This window comes from Thalassophryne amazonica, chromosome 1 (assembly GCF_902500255.1).
Source record: "Thalassophryne amazonica chromosome 1, fThaAma1.1, whole genome shotgun sequence".
Taxonomy (NCBI): Eukaryota; Metazoa; Chordata; class Actinopteri; order Batrachoidiformes; family Batrachoididae; genus Thalassophryne; species Thalassophryne amazonica.
In genome coordinates this window covers 46,421,906-46,436,844 of record NC_047103.1, presented here as the reverse complement: position 1 = coordinate 46,436,844, position 14,939 = coordinate 46,421,906, and the positions used below count along the sequence as shown (strand labels likewise).

At 37.6% G+C, this 14,939-nt stretch overlaps 1 protein-coding gene across 1 annotated transcript in view; it reads right to left on the bottom strand.

Moving 5' to 3' along the window:
• flt1 (fms related receptor tyrosine kinase 1) overlaps positions 1-4,590 on the bottom strand; it is a 199,856-nt gene extending 195,266 nt beyond the window's left edge. Inside the window, exon 1 of the mRNA XM_034169045.1 lies at positions 4,382-4,590. Coding sequence (XP_034024936.1) covers positions 4,382-4,439 — 58 coding nt within the window. The 5' untranslated portion in view covers positions 4,440-4,590. The remainder of the gene's footprint in view (positions 1-4,381) is intronic.
• Between the last annotated feature and the right edge of the window lie 10,349 nt (positions 4,591-14,939).

Sequence of the window (14,939 nt, the reverse complement as noted above, 5' to 3'; positions counted from 1 at the left end):
TCTATCATCTTGTCAAATCAAGTTTTTCAACTGCAATAAGAGTCATTCATGACATGATAGAGTTGATTTAACACTGTGATAAAGGTTATTTAAGTCTATTTGGACTGGGACCAATTGTAGTTCCGGCAGAGTTTATTTTGCTTTGCAAAATGTAATGTATCAAAGGAGTGGTTTCAGGACAACTCTGAATGTCCATGAGTGGCCCAGCCAGAGCCCAGACCTGAATCTGATTGAACATCTCTGGAGAGATCTGAAAATGGCTGTGCACTGACACTCCTCATCCAACCTGATGGAGGTTGAGAGATTCTACAAAGAGGAATGGACAAAACTGCCCAAAGACAGGTGCACCAAGCTTGTGGCATCATATTCAAGAAGGCTTGAAGCTGTAATCGCTGCCAAAGATGCATCAACAAAGTATTGAACAAAGGGTGTGAATACTTCTGTATATGTGGTTTCTTAGCTTCATATTTTTAATAAAGCTGCAAAAATTTCAAAGATCTTCTTTCATGTAGTCATTATGGGGTGTTGTGAGTAGAATTTTGAGGGGAAAAAATTAATTTACTCCATTGTGGAATAAGGCTGTAACATAACAAAATGTGGATAAAGTGAAGCACTGTGAATACTTTCTGGATGCACCGTATATATACTGTAATATAATAAATGTTTGTTCCATATAATTTGTGCATATTTTTATTAAACAACAACAAAAAAATCTACTTATGAATGATAGCAGTGAAATCTGTGTAAGCTTAAATGCATGCATGGATAAAACAACTTTTCCTGCTCCTTATTCACGTTTTCCTTCTGTTGGTCATGACCCCTCATCAAAAATATCACAGCTTCTAAAGTCATCAGTGTCAGGAAACAACACCCCTGTGTGCATCCATTCAGCTGAAAGCACGCACAGAGCCAAATGAGGGAACTGCTTATCTCCAGCACTGCTGCTGGGGATCAGAGGGTTTTAAAAGTGAATCTCAAAAAATTAGAATATTGTGAAAATGTCCAACATTTTTAAACAGTTACTTCAAAAGGTGAAAAGACTCATTACATATAAATTCAAATATTTCAAGCATCTTTTTAATTTCATTTGGACGATTATGGCTTGCCCCCCCCAATTTTTTTTAAAATAAAAATACACAAAATATTTGAATATGGAACATCTGGGTGCAAGAAGTATTTAACTCACAATTTTGAAGAAAATGAGCAAGCACCAGGTGGACTGTAAGGCTAAAATAAATATTGGAGCATATAGGATTCTCATATTTGTGGAACTCTACTGGTGTGATGTGTGATAAATGATAAATATATCAAAATTGCAATAGCACAGAGATTATCTGATATGTTTAGGCAGAGTTGGCAAACTGAAATATATAACAGTCTCTGTTATATAGGATATTTAAATATACACTTCAACTTGAAAGTTATCTTTGTAGCCTATAACCTGCACATATCAGGTCGAGACCCAATGTGTACAACATGGACATGCTGTTTAATTCGGAAGACATTCTTACCCAGCGTAATCTTACAAAAATTTGTAAAGAGTTATGCTTACATTTAAATGTCTGTAATATATATTTATTTATTATTGTTTGTTTTGTGTAGATCAACAAGTACTTGACTATGGTCAAGTTGATTGTGCTATTATAATTTATTTTACTTTGTTGTACATAATTGTGTTTCTCTCTTACCCCAAGAGGGGTCTTATGGGAATAAAATTTTCTTACTTATTTACTTTACCAGAATTGTAATTCATAATGATGGGAGCATCATTTGGTGCTAAAATTCAAAAATAAGTACTCATGTCTGGCATATTGGTATATGTTCAATGGTGAATTCACTATTTATTTTATTTTTTATTTTGATCCTATTAACAACTTACTTTGACGTTATATGGTCTGGTATGATTTTTAACACAAAGTTTCTGAGAAGGAGGATTTTTCTGAATGAGGGACATGTAATGCGAAAGTCTTTTGCATCAAAGTTAGGTTTTCTTTTATTTATGACATTATTTTCTAATTTAAGTAACTGATTTTGGACTTTATTGGGTAATACTGGGGTTTCATGAACATTCCTGCAAGAATTTAAACCATGAAAGACAAGAAAACATAGCAAATCTGACTGTTTGGCAATCAAAAATGAAGAATAAAGGGCTTTGTGTAGTAAAATACAAAACTCCAGGTGCTTTGTTCCAGAAAGTACCCAAGTTGAGGTATTTTGTCACCAAAAGTACTTAAGTCCAAAACAAGTTTTCTCCTTGGCAATAAAGGGTTATTTTTTCCCAACACAAAAAGTGGTTGTCTACTCTCTATAACCTCTACAACCAGCAACAGCTGGCATATATATATATATATATATATATATATATATATATATATATATATATATATATATATATATATATATATATACACTTCCTGATACTTTTAGTTGTCTCCCTGCTCCAACACACCTGAATCCAACTTGAGCACCCCTGCTCTAAACTGTTATGCCAGATGTTCATATTTAATTCCAGGCCTGAGTGACTCACTATTGATACAGTATAAATTCCATTAATCTCTCTCAATCTGATGTACGACACACGACCATAGTCATGAGGAAAACTGTTCACTGGACAGTTGTCTAGAAGACACTTATTAATGCCCTACGAGGAGGGTAAGCCATAGAAGGTCATTGTTGAAAGAGCTGGCTGTTCCCAGAGTGCTGTATCAAAGCATATTCATGGAAAGATGAGTGGAAGAGAGGAGTGGTAGGAACAGATGCACAAGCAACAGGGATGACCACAGCCTTTAGAACATTGTCAAGCAAAGCAAATTCAAGAACTTTGGGTAGCTTTGCAAGAAGTGGAGTGAGGCTGGAGTCAGTGGATCAAGGGTCACCACACCCACTCATGCCTGTGAAATGAACTACAAGTGTTGCATTCTTAGTGACAAGCCACTCCTAAACCAGAGATAATGTCAAAAGCATTTTACCAAGGAGATTAAGAACTGGACATTTGCTCAGTGGTCCAAAGTTGTCTTCTTAGATGAAAATTAATTTTACATTTCATTTGGAAATCAAGGTCCCAGAGTCTGGAAGAAGAGTAGACAGGCGCAAAATCCAAGTTGCTTGAAGTGTGAAGTTTCCACAGTCAATGATGATTTGAGGTGCCAAACCTTCTGCTGGTGTTGTTCCACTGTGCTGTCTACCAGGAGATCTTAGAACACATCATGCTTCCATCTGCCGACAAGCTTTATGGAGAGAAACATGTTCTTTACCAGAAGGACTTGGCACCTGCCCACAGTGCCAAAAATACTAGAATCTGGTTTGCTGACCATGGTATTACTGTACTTGATTGGGTCCATAGAAAATACCCCACTGATTATTGATGGGGTATTGTCAAGAAGATGATGAGACACCAAACCAAACAATAATACACATGAGCTGAAGGCTGCTATCAAAGCAACCTGGACTTCCATAACGGCTCAGCAGTGCTACAGACAGATCGCCAACACGCCATGCTGCAGTAATGCAGTAATTCAAAAAAAACATGCTTATTTAGGGTCTGCTCCTTTATCTGCCCCTGACCAAGGCAGCATCTACATCTGAAGTTGTTCCCGGGGTGCTGGACTGTGGCTGCCTACTGCTCCTAGTGGTTAGACTGTATGTAACTGTAACTGGGTTAAATCCAGAGAACAAATTTAACAGTATGTATGTATATATGTTCAGTGACAATAAAGATTCTATTCTATTCTATTCTATTCTATTCTATTCATCCAAAAAGAATAACCAAAAAGTATTGCGTGCATAAATGAACACGTACTTTTCAGAAGTTAGACATTTCTGTTTTATAAATAATTTTTTAATTGACATTCTAAAAAATTTGAGACACTTTTTCTGTTGTGGAGCTGTTGGTATAACTATTAAAATTAAAATAAAAAAGCTTGAAACATTTTAGCTTATGCAGTGAGTCCAGAATACGTAAAAAAAAAAGTTCGCTTTATGAAATAAGTGATAAAGAAATTGAAATTTTCCACCATTTTTAAATGATTTATTTTGACGCGTACTTATACAAACCAAACAGAAAGAAAGCAGAAAGAAAGCAAACTGATAAACGAGCAGCAAAGTTAAAATGCGACGCCACATTCCTTTAAATGGTATAAAATAAAAGCATCAGTCCTATTAGAATGTATACTGGTGAGTGTAAAAAAAAAAAAAAAACTTTTATTGTGTTCTACAGCGTATAAAAAAGTAAAAAATAAAACATGATGATACGATTGAATTATTTTTTTTTGACAGCATATTTAAATGTGTGGAAAAATAGATGCGGGTTCAATGTGAGTGTTTTTTATTTATTTTTATTTTATTATTTGTGCGGCGCCGAGAAGGAGTTCTTGTTACTCACCTTTTGCAAGAACACAACACGACAATCCACACAGCAGGCAGATGAAAACACAGTTCATGATGACTCCGTTTGACAAAGATGAAACGCAAAACAAGGATCAGCTTTTATTCCTGCTCTTTCTGCCCTCAGTGGTTACAGACTGTCTGTGATGCTCACTAGATGGCGGTGATTGTTTTCCACCTAACGGGACGCTGGAACTCCAGTACAACTTTTTCTCACACTTTTTGGACGGCTAGCTGCGACAATTTATACAGTTCCCACAGTACAGTATAGTGGGTTTCCGTGACGTCCACAGACACACCCACTGCGTGTAACAGCACTTCTGCAGTACTGACAACCTTAAAAGAAAAAGTTCCGGTATAAGAAGATTGATTCACAGTTAAAATTACTTTCCACAAGACGCCAGATTTACGCGCGGTGGATGCGCTCTGGCCGCTCTGTGCGTAAATACGCGTCGCTGGCACAATGGATAAGAGGCAAGTTAACAAAAACAAACTGATGATTATTGAAGAATTTAACAGGGGACTTTTGTAAAAACTAGCTTCATCTACATGGGCCACTGCAACGTGAGTCAGAGTTCAAATTATGAGACAAACATGATTCTCCATCATGACTTATTTGGTACATTTTCCTCTTGTGGGTTGAACATTTATACTTCGGAGGGTCCAAACGGTGTCTGGAAATTACTGCTGAATTGGAGCTCTATTTGGTAAATTTCTGTATAAAGCCATTTCCAAAAATATTTCATTCACAATGATGCGTTTAAATACTTTGAGCCGAACAAACGAATGAATGAATGAATACCCCCCCCCCCCCAAAAAAAATCTCAACTCAAGCAACTGTTTGTGTTTTGTACTTATTTATAGGCCTTACTCTGAATTGTTCTGTAAAATTATTAGCTTTTTTGCATTTTAAAACTCACTGAAAAATCATTTTCTGAAGCAACTGTTTCCTTGTTTTGAGCATTTGACACTATTCAACACAATTTTGCATTTATGGCCTTAGAGAAATTTGGCTTTGGTCCATACTTTTGTACAGCTCTTAAAACCAACTGTAAAAATGCAAACTGATCTGTTAAAGTGCATGCAGGTACCTCTCCCAGATTTGATGTAAATGGTGGTGTTATACTTATTCCTGATTTGGGCTCAGTTACTCTGATTTTTATTAAGCTCTGCCCCTTAAAATGCATTAGTATAGCTGAAAATATGGTTATAATTAGTCAGCTGGCTGGTGATAGGGTACACTGAGGTAATATGGACCCCCTAAGCTTCATGCTGGCTAAAGGAGAGACAACTGGCCAATCTCAATTTCAAAATGGTTGTTCCAATAGATGGCCGAACTAGTTATATTGTCACTCAGTTTGGGATGTGCAACAACAAAAATAAATGGTCCAGAGGGGTCAATGGAAATGGCCTGTTGGGGTCGATATTCCCTGCAATGTTGAAAATATGGACCCCCTTGTGGGGCAATATGAACCGGTCCATACTGCCCCACAAGGGGGTCCATATTTCCAACATTTATGGGGGAATATGGATACAATGTCCACCTACCGATCTGAGTGACGTTATACCCAGTTTAATGGTACAACTACTTTAATCCATATTGTTCATATTTGAATATGAATACCACGAGTCAAGCAGTTGTTCCATTACACTGTTATCCATAAAGTTATTATTACCAAACACTTGCAATGCACACTTAGAAATTCATCGGCACGAAGCTGATGGCGCAGCAACAGCACCTCCATGATGAAGCCTCACAGGACATGTTGGAACATGCCCTGACGTGTCCAGCTTGTCCACAATTTCTCGGATAGTCATATGACTGAAAAGCCACTGAAAGCCGTCTGAATCTTCCGAATGGTTGACGAGCTGGGCATGTTACAACATGTCCTGTGAGACTTCAACACGGAGGCGCTGTTGCTGTGCCATCAGCTTCGTGCCGATGAATTTTGCCGCCACTCTTTTCATGGCAAAATCTTCTTTCACAGTGGAATGTGCCGAAAAAGTGCTGATGTCCACCTCTTCCGCAATTTCTCGGATAAACACACAACGGTCCCACATCACCACAGCGTGCACTTTGGAAATGATCCGGTCATTTCAGCGTGTTGATGCCGATCGGAGCGCGGCACGCTCTCCACCCTTGTGCGGCCGTCTTTAAACCGGTTGTACCGCTCTTTAATCTGTGTGATGCCCAGAGGATTGTCAGCAAAGCCGTCTGAATAATCCGAATGGTTTCCACCTGGCTGTTGCCCAATTTGTGGCAAAATTTGATGCAGTCACGCTGCTCCAGTCGTTCTGCCATTTCTTTGCAAAGAAAAAATGACGAGAGACTCCACCCATCCTCACACAAAGGCTGCTTACAAGCAAATGACGCAACTGACAGGCGTGAAAAAAATCATGCATGTATGTGCACAAAGGTTCAAGGTTGGCTCATGCAAACACACGTGATCCATCAGGTTTTTGAAAAAAACAAAAAGGTTGGATACTTTTCTAACAGACCTCGTATGTCGTCCTGATAGAAAGTCAACAAGGCTGGACGTAACATATAAAATATTCTGCATCCATGGGACACAGAATGTGCATCCCTCCCAAGATGCACAAATACACAAGCCCAGGAGCTATATCCTCATGTTCAAAACATTCAAAAATCAGCTTTTAGAATAAAATTGTTTCCATTTTGCTTGATTCTTGTGGCTGTCAGCTCCTCTGTCTCCTTTCTGTAGCAGGCAGGGTCAAGCTGCTGTGGTTGCTACCACCATATCTCACGGCATTTTGTGATTCAGCATCACAAAATATACATTAATCGGTTGAACCATAACCTAACCCTAACCCTACCCCTTCCCCACCCCCACCCCCAACTCGTCTGCATCACTTTTCATTTCGTGCGACCGTCACAGAATGTATTCAGATTAAGTCGTGCTCCCATTGCGAAAATGTGGCACTTTTCATGATAGTATCACAAACCAGTAGATTAATGCATATTTCATGATGCTGAATCATGAAATATACATTAATCTATTGGTTAGTGATGTTGTCACGAAAAGTGCAAAATGTTCATCATGGGAGCACAAATTCATTCTAATACATTTAATGACGGCTGCATGAAATTAAAAGTGAAGCGGGGTGGGGGGGGGGTCGGGGGGTTAGGGTTAGGGGAAGGAGTAGGGTTAAGTTATGATCAAGGTTAGGGTTAGGGGAAGGAGTAGGGTTAAGTTATGATCAAGGTTAGGGTTAGGTGTCTGGGTAGGGTTAGTAATAGTGACTTAAAAAAAACTGTCTCAAACATTTGAATCATTTCGTGACGGGAGCCTGAAAAAAAAACATGAAACTGGGTTAGAGGGAGGAGTAGGGTTAGGGATAGTAAAATAAAAAAAAAAAAAAACGTCACAAAAATGTGACTCATTTTGTGATGGGAGCACAAAAAAGGTGAGATTAGGTTGGTTTGAGCATAGATCTGTAAAGGCTGCTGGAGTGGACACCAGCCTATATCCCTCTATCCAGAGAATTTGGAAGAATAAATGGAATTGGCGAACTTACTTGCAAAGGTCTGCAGAGATCTTAATACAACTGCTGTGCACCTTGATGCTTTGTGAAAGGTGGAAAATATGTGACCGTCTTAAGAAGAAAATGGAAATGGCCTTTTCTCCAAAACTCAAAATCAAACAACAGCTGAAGCAAAGAACACAGGATTTAAGAAGAACTCTCCTGTTTCAGAACACAAATAGTTCACAGATATAAAATGTATATCTATATAAATATGCACACTGCTAGAGATCACTTTGCAGATGTTTTGGTCCCCAGACAGTAGACATAGAAGTAACCGGTGATACTGAGACTCCTGCATCCACAAATACACCTTTCACCACAGCTCAGACCTTCATGATGGGGGATCCTTATCCAGGCAGCATACAAGATATTGGCTCTGATGGCTGTGGTTTGGTAAAAACCAATGAGCAAGAAGAGGATTTTCTGGCCATTAACAGTGGACGTGATCTGGTACCGACCTAAAGATGTTCTTCGACTGGTCCCAGAGCCTCAGTGAGTTACAAAGAGGTACAGGATGTTGGATACCACAGTTTGGACAGAAATATGCTCTGTGCTTCATCATAAAAGAATGTATCCATATGCAAGTTCCATAGTTTGTAAGTTCAGAACACTCGTTTCAGAAATGTTAATGTTAATTTCAATTTTCAACATTTGTAATTTTAAATTGAAAAAATCTATGGATTGAGTTTGATCATCATAAACTGTCTTTGCTTTGTAAGTCCAATTTTTACAACTTGCTTGTAGGTTTCAGCACGTAGAAAGCAGAGAAGGAGCATGAAACAGCCACGCCAGCCACTGTGAATAAGATTATTCAATAATTACTGGACCAAGTTGAAAGAAATCTGAAAACACTGCACTGGAATATGGAGTATATCAAAGAGAAATTAATCTCATTTGTGTACATTCTTATATTAGTAGAATATACAATGTCAAAGTGACTGTCATGTGACCCACCAAACTGAGTGAAAAATAATTTCCATTCTATGAATTTGCTCTGACAGAATATCTCAGGATGGAAAACCTGATGTGAAGGAAAAAAAAAAACCTGAGGCAAATTTAAAAAGGATAAATTGAGACTTATGAAAGTGAGACTTCTAACTGTATCACTAAATGAATGGTGAGACATTTATCATGACAAAGCATTCAGACAGTAAAACTGAAGTCACACAAAATACAATCTTAATTTATTTATAAAGCGCTTTAAAATAAATGCCAATGACCAAACTGCTGTATACAAATACGAACAAGCAAGTTAAAATACATATTTAAAAAAATACAAATCGACACAACAAAAATCATTTTCTGACCTTTATTCAGCAGTTCTAGTTATTTCACCACATTATTAATATAAAACTCACTTATGAAAGGTCACTCCACAGCTTGTTGCTGCACCTGAACGCTGCAAAAAAACAGCATTTTCAGATCACTTTAACCCACATTTAAGTCAGCGAATATTCTATTTCTATTTAATCTAATGATGACGTGTAATTCACCCTATTGAGATATCCCATAATCCCTTGCACGCCAGAGAGTTGCTGCAGTCTAAATAATAGAGAAACCACATGACAATTGCAAATGAACATTATACTACCAAAATGTACATTTTTATGCCTTTCACAATTTGCTAAAACAAATTTCCAAATAATCCATGTCTGCTACATTTAACCTGCATAGAACTTCATAGGCGCAAACCGAATTTCAGACACACACACACACACACACACATATATATATATATATATATATATATATATATATATATATATATATATATATATATATAACTCTGGAAAAAAAAATAAATATATATTTTTTTTTTCCAGAGTAATATATATATATATATATATATATATACTTTCGCCAGAACGACATGAAGAGGAAACGATCGCATCTCACAGCGACTCCCATTGAAAATAACAGAGAAACAAACTGAGCTTTTCTCATGTTTACATTAAAACAAACACAGTAACAACGTCTAAAAACCCAGAGAATATATTCATGAGCGTTTTAGGCACAATATACAAAGAGTTTTATGTTGCTATGCTAATGCTGTTGTCCGTGTGCAGCAGTTAAATTGAAGCTTTAACAGACCGTTTCAATGCATTTCTCAATGTTACTGACATCTCGCAGAGCGGCGACCTCAATGAGATGTTGCGAGATTTTACGGGATTTGAAATCTCAAAAAGGGCGAAGCAAGATGGCGGCCAACAGATCAATAGAGTGCCGCTTCCGCCATCTAGTGGATTAAATCGCTCATACAAAGCTTCAGAAAACTAAGAAGCTCAGAAGCTAGTATAGTAGGTTTGCTGTGTTTGGTGCACAGGGTTCACACACCAGTGATTAATTACTGAAAAAGTATCATTTTATTCACCAACAGTCAACTTTGGAATCATTTTTATTACAATTCCTGAGAGGAGACATTGAAAAGAGAATCAACTTTTAGAAGTGTTCCTGAACTCTACACAGAGGTGAGCCATTAGTTCCTGTAACTGTAAATATAATATACAGATTTAACTATTAATACTGCGATTTACTGCTTTTGATAAAGATGATGACCGTGTTTGTGGTTTTATTTTCTAATTAATTAATTAATTGATTTGTGCATTTGTTTTGTGCAATGTTTGTGAACTACACAGAAGTGAGCTGTAGTTCCTGAAACAGTTTTTAAATATAATATACAGATAAATTGTGACTATTAATACTGCGAATTATTGCTTTTGACAAAGCTGATGACCGTTTTGGGGGTATTATTTTTAATTAATTAATTTATTTGTGCATTTGTTTGTTGTTGTCTTTGTTCCTGTAACAGTTTGTAAATATAATATACAGATGATATGTTTCTATTAATACCGCAAATGACTGCTTTTGATAAAGATGATGCGTTTGTGGTTTTATTTTATTTAATTTGCATTTGTTTTGTGTAATATTTACAAACACAGAGGTAAGCCATTATTTCCTGTAAGGGTTTGTCAATATAATATAAACTGTGAATATTAATACTGCAAATTACTCCTTTTGATAAAGATAATGGCCGTGTTTCGGATTTATTTTATTTTTTGTGCGTTTGTTTTGTGTAATGTTCGTTTTTGGCTTTTGATGCAGATTACACATTTGTATTGTTTGTTGGATGTATTAATAATTACACAGTGGATAAAATGAAAAATACATCCACCATGTTATATTTATCACATCATTTGTATCATAACGATTCCAAAAACGTACGGTTTCATTCTATCTATTATGTAATTCTATCCAGAGTAGAGAATTATGTAATTATCGGATAGAATCAGTAAAAAATCATGACAAAGAGCAGTTTCTCTTTGTATGTCGACAAAAATTAAGATTTTCCAATTTGGATAAACAGTTATGTAACTTATTGGTTGAGCAAATTCCATTAAAAATGACTAGTTTTGAATGTTTGGTCTGTAAACAACAGACAAGGTCAACGTCCACTGGATTCTACAACATATGACATATTTCATCAAATAACATGATAACGAAGCAAAATAGATGAACATGATTGTAGCATTTTTAAATTTTGACCTCAGTCTGACCTTTAATTGACCCCAACTGGACTGTAGACTCCCTTTCCACACATCTATCATATATTTTTGTTTCTGTGAAGATGTAATCATGACAGTGATAATTAGTGGTGGGTCGATGCCACGTTTTCAATTGTCTGAAGAACTGTGACATCTAATTGGTGTTTTGGTTTCTAATCTGTGTTTGTTTTAATTTGAACCTTCGTATTTGAAGATTTTGTTGTGGTGAATACTCTGTAATTCTCTCATCTCAAAGTTCTACATGAATAAAATAATAATTATTAATGTTGTTTCAGGATCACTTTGAGGATGGATCTTAATGAGGAGCTTCAACAAGCTATGGACAGAATTTCTCGGGGGGAAGACAATTTCCCCGACCTTGACATTGAGGGGACGATGATGGGACAGGAGCACACAGCTCCTCCACCTGCACCTCCTTCACCTGCTCTCCCTCCAGTTCCTCCTCCACCTGCACAACTTGTTTTCCCTCCAATTCCTCCTTCACCTCCTCTCCCTCCACTCAAATACAAACCGTCAAACACTGAGGTGATTTATGTCACAATCTTCAGGCCTGTCATGTCCCTGATCCCCATCCATTCCCACCCACCTGCACCCCCTGTAACCCCTGGGACCTCTGCGACCCCTATGCCCTCTAGGACCTCTGTGATCCCTGTGCCCTCTGCGACCCCTGGGACGTCTGTCTCTGCCGTCCCTCAGTCCACTGCAGAGGCCCAGGTGCCATATGTTAAAAAACCACCAAACGCCTTCATGATCTTCATGAAGGAGCAGCGGGCCAGCGTTGTGGTGTAGCATGTGTCTCTGACTGTGCCAAAGTTAACAAGATCCTGGGAGAGATGGTGAGTGTGCACGCTCCTGCACATGCTTGTAGTTGTGTCAGTGAGTGTGTTGTCGTCTGTTTGCAGTGGAATTCAATGACTGATGAGGACAAAGACAGATACTTCATTCTCTCAAGGATAGAGGCCAAACGACACAGAGAGGAGCATCCTGACTGGGTACCCAACAGCAAAAAGGTGAGCAAGCAGTCAGATCACACATGTTGTATGTTTACATCCCTCACACACACGTGAGCTTTGTTTTTAGCACCTGACATCTGAATCTCTCTCTTTCTTTACAGAGAAGAAAGTGCTGAGTTGTCAGCCCATCCTGGACCTTCAAAGACCAAAGCCCAGACCTTCCAAAAAAATAAAAAATAAAAAATTGTCAATCTGTAAATATGTTGGAATTCACGTTTTCTAATCTTTGTAAAATAAAATGTTTTAAATATATTCATTGTTTTGTGTCTTTTTCTGAGCGCAAACAGGTCACTTATTTAGTTCTTAGTCTTAAATAGAGACTGAGGACTCTCTTGGTTCTTTCTCAAATCAGCAGAAACTGAATATGAGAAGAAGAGCCAGTCTGAAAAATGTGTTTATAGATTTTAAAACAAATATTAAAGACTTTGAGCACCCTGCACCCCTTGGAACCAAAGCTGTCTCAGACAAACAGCATCCAGTGACTCAAAACAGTCCATCATGTAATCTGTCCGAATTTGAAATCAGCATCGGAATTTGTCCTGTAAGACAGTTAGGACAAAGCCGTCTGTCAAATACACCAGAATAAATGTGCTGTCCACTCAGAGTCTGTGAAAAGTCCTCACTCTATTGGACTTTAGCATGTTTTTGTTGAAGATGCTGGTAATAACGACGATGGGCAGGATTAGGATGAAGATATCAGAGGGACAGCACAGGTAGGGCAGTTTGGAGACAAAGTCAGAGAAGAGAGACGGCGATGGTTTGGACATGTGCAGAGGAAGGACCCAGGCTACATGGAGAAAAGGATGCTGAGGATGGAGCCACCAGGAAGGAGGAGAAGAGGGAGGCCACAGAGGAGGTTTATGGATGTGCTGAGGGAGGACATGAAGGTTGATGAGACAGAGGAAGATGTCGAGGACAGGAAGAGATGAAGACTGATGATCTGCTGTAGTGACTCCTAACAGGATCAGCTGAAAGACAAAGATGATGTCAACTCACAATAAACACAGGCTACTGTAAGACGGGGCTTAATAGACTTTTTGCATCACAAATAATTTCAGTCTCCATAACCCCACAAAAAAACAAAAAAAATCTGATTCAGACTTAACTTGTGCAATGATTGATAAGTAGAAAAAAAACAGTTTTTTTTATTTTGAGAAAATTTAGTTAAAAATTGAGGTCACAGGTTAAGTTGGAATGCTGGTAATTAGGTTAATAATTACAGCATCGTGCTGGTCAGTTTTCTGATCTATGGCTGCATTCAAAGATGCTGAGAAATTTGTCAGTCATTATACATTATATATCTTAACTGTTGGCAACTAAAGGTTGCATCACATCAACACAATGCACAAGTTTTTTTTATTGAACTCATTCTTACTGTGTTTTCTGGCAGTAACTTTAAAGTTCTTCGGGGTGAAAATATTTAAATTTCAAATAGTCTTCCATCGGGATTTGTCATTAATTTCTTGAGTTGCTTCTTTGTCAATAAAATGTTTCACGCAGCAAATATTTACAGTTTTCATTTTGACTTCAATTTTTCCCCAATTAAGTGGATTCAGAATTTTGAAGGAAAACAATGAATTTACTTCATTTTGGAATACGGCTGTAACAAAAGGTGGAAAATATGAAGTGTTGTGACTACTTTCTGGATGCACTCTATATTGTACCAAGGCTATAAATAAATATCTTGTAATTTATCTTGTCATTGGAGTGACAATAAACATCTTGGTGTCAAATAGCAAAGCCATAAAAATAAATAAATCAGCTGCTCCCCAATTCATCAGGTCCAGTGTGATAACTGAAGAAAGTGGTTCCATCTGCAATGCTCTCAGAAATCAAATGGTTTCAGTAACAGGTTTCTGTTTCAAGCTGAAACAGAAACCTTCAGTTTATCTGTCAATTACACACACACACACAATACTGAAATTTTATGGACAGATGTCACTTAATTCAGGCAAAGAAGACTAGTTTAAATTTTTTGGTGGTCCAGAGCTTCATAGTTTTTGTTTTTTATGATGTGTCAAAAAAAAAAGGAATTTTTTAAAGTAATTAAAGTTTCATGAATCCAAAAAAAAAGGCGGTTTCATTTTCTTGAAAGACTGAACATGTCAAATCAGCAGCCTGTCTTCTCTGTGTTGGTCTGATTGTGTCAGCAGCTCTCAGAAGCTGAGCAGACAGGGTCCTGGTTAATACTTGGATGGAAGACCAGGGGCTTAGACTTTCTCCAGATAAGGAGTTCTGTCAAGAAGGACATCTGGTGTTATAGTTGCACCAAATCAAAATGCAGATCTTTGCTGTTGTGACTATATCATGTAATGTAAGAAATGTCAGAAACTCATGTAATTTGAAGTTGAGTTTTAATTTGAGCATCAAACTGTCCCTGTGTGTACTCGGTCACTGCTTTTCTGCTCTTTGTCATTTACAAAAGCAAATGTCC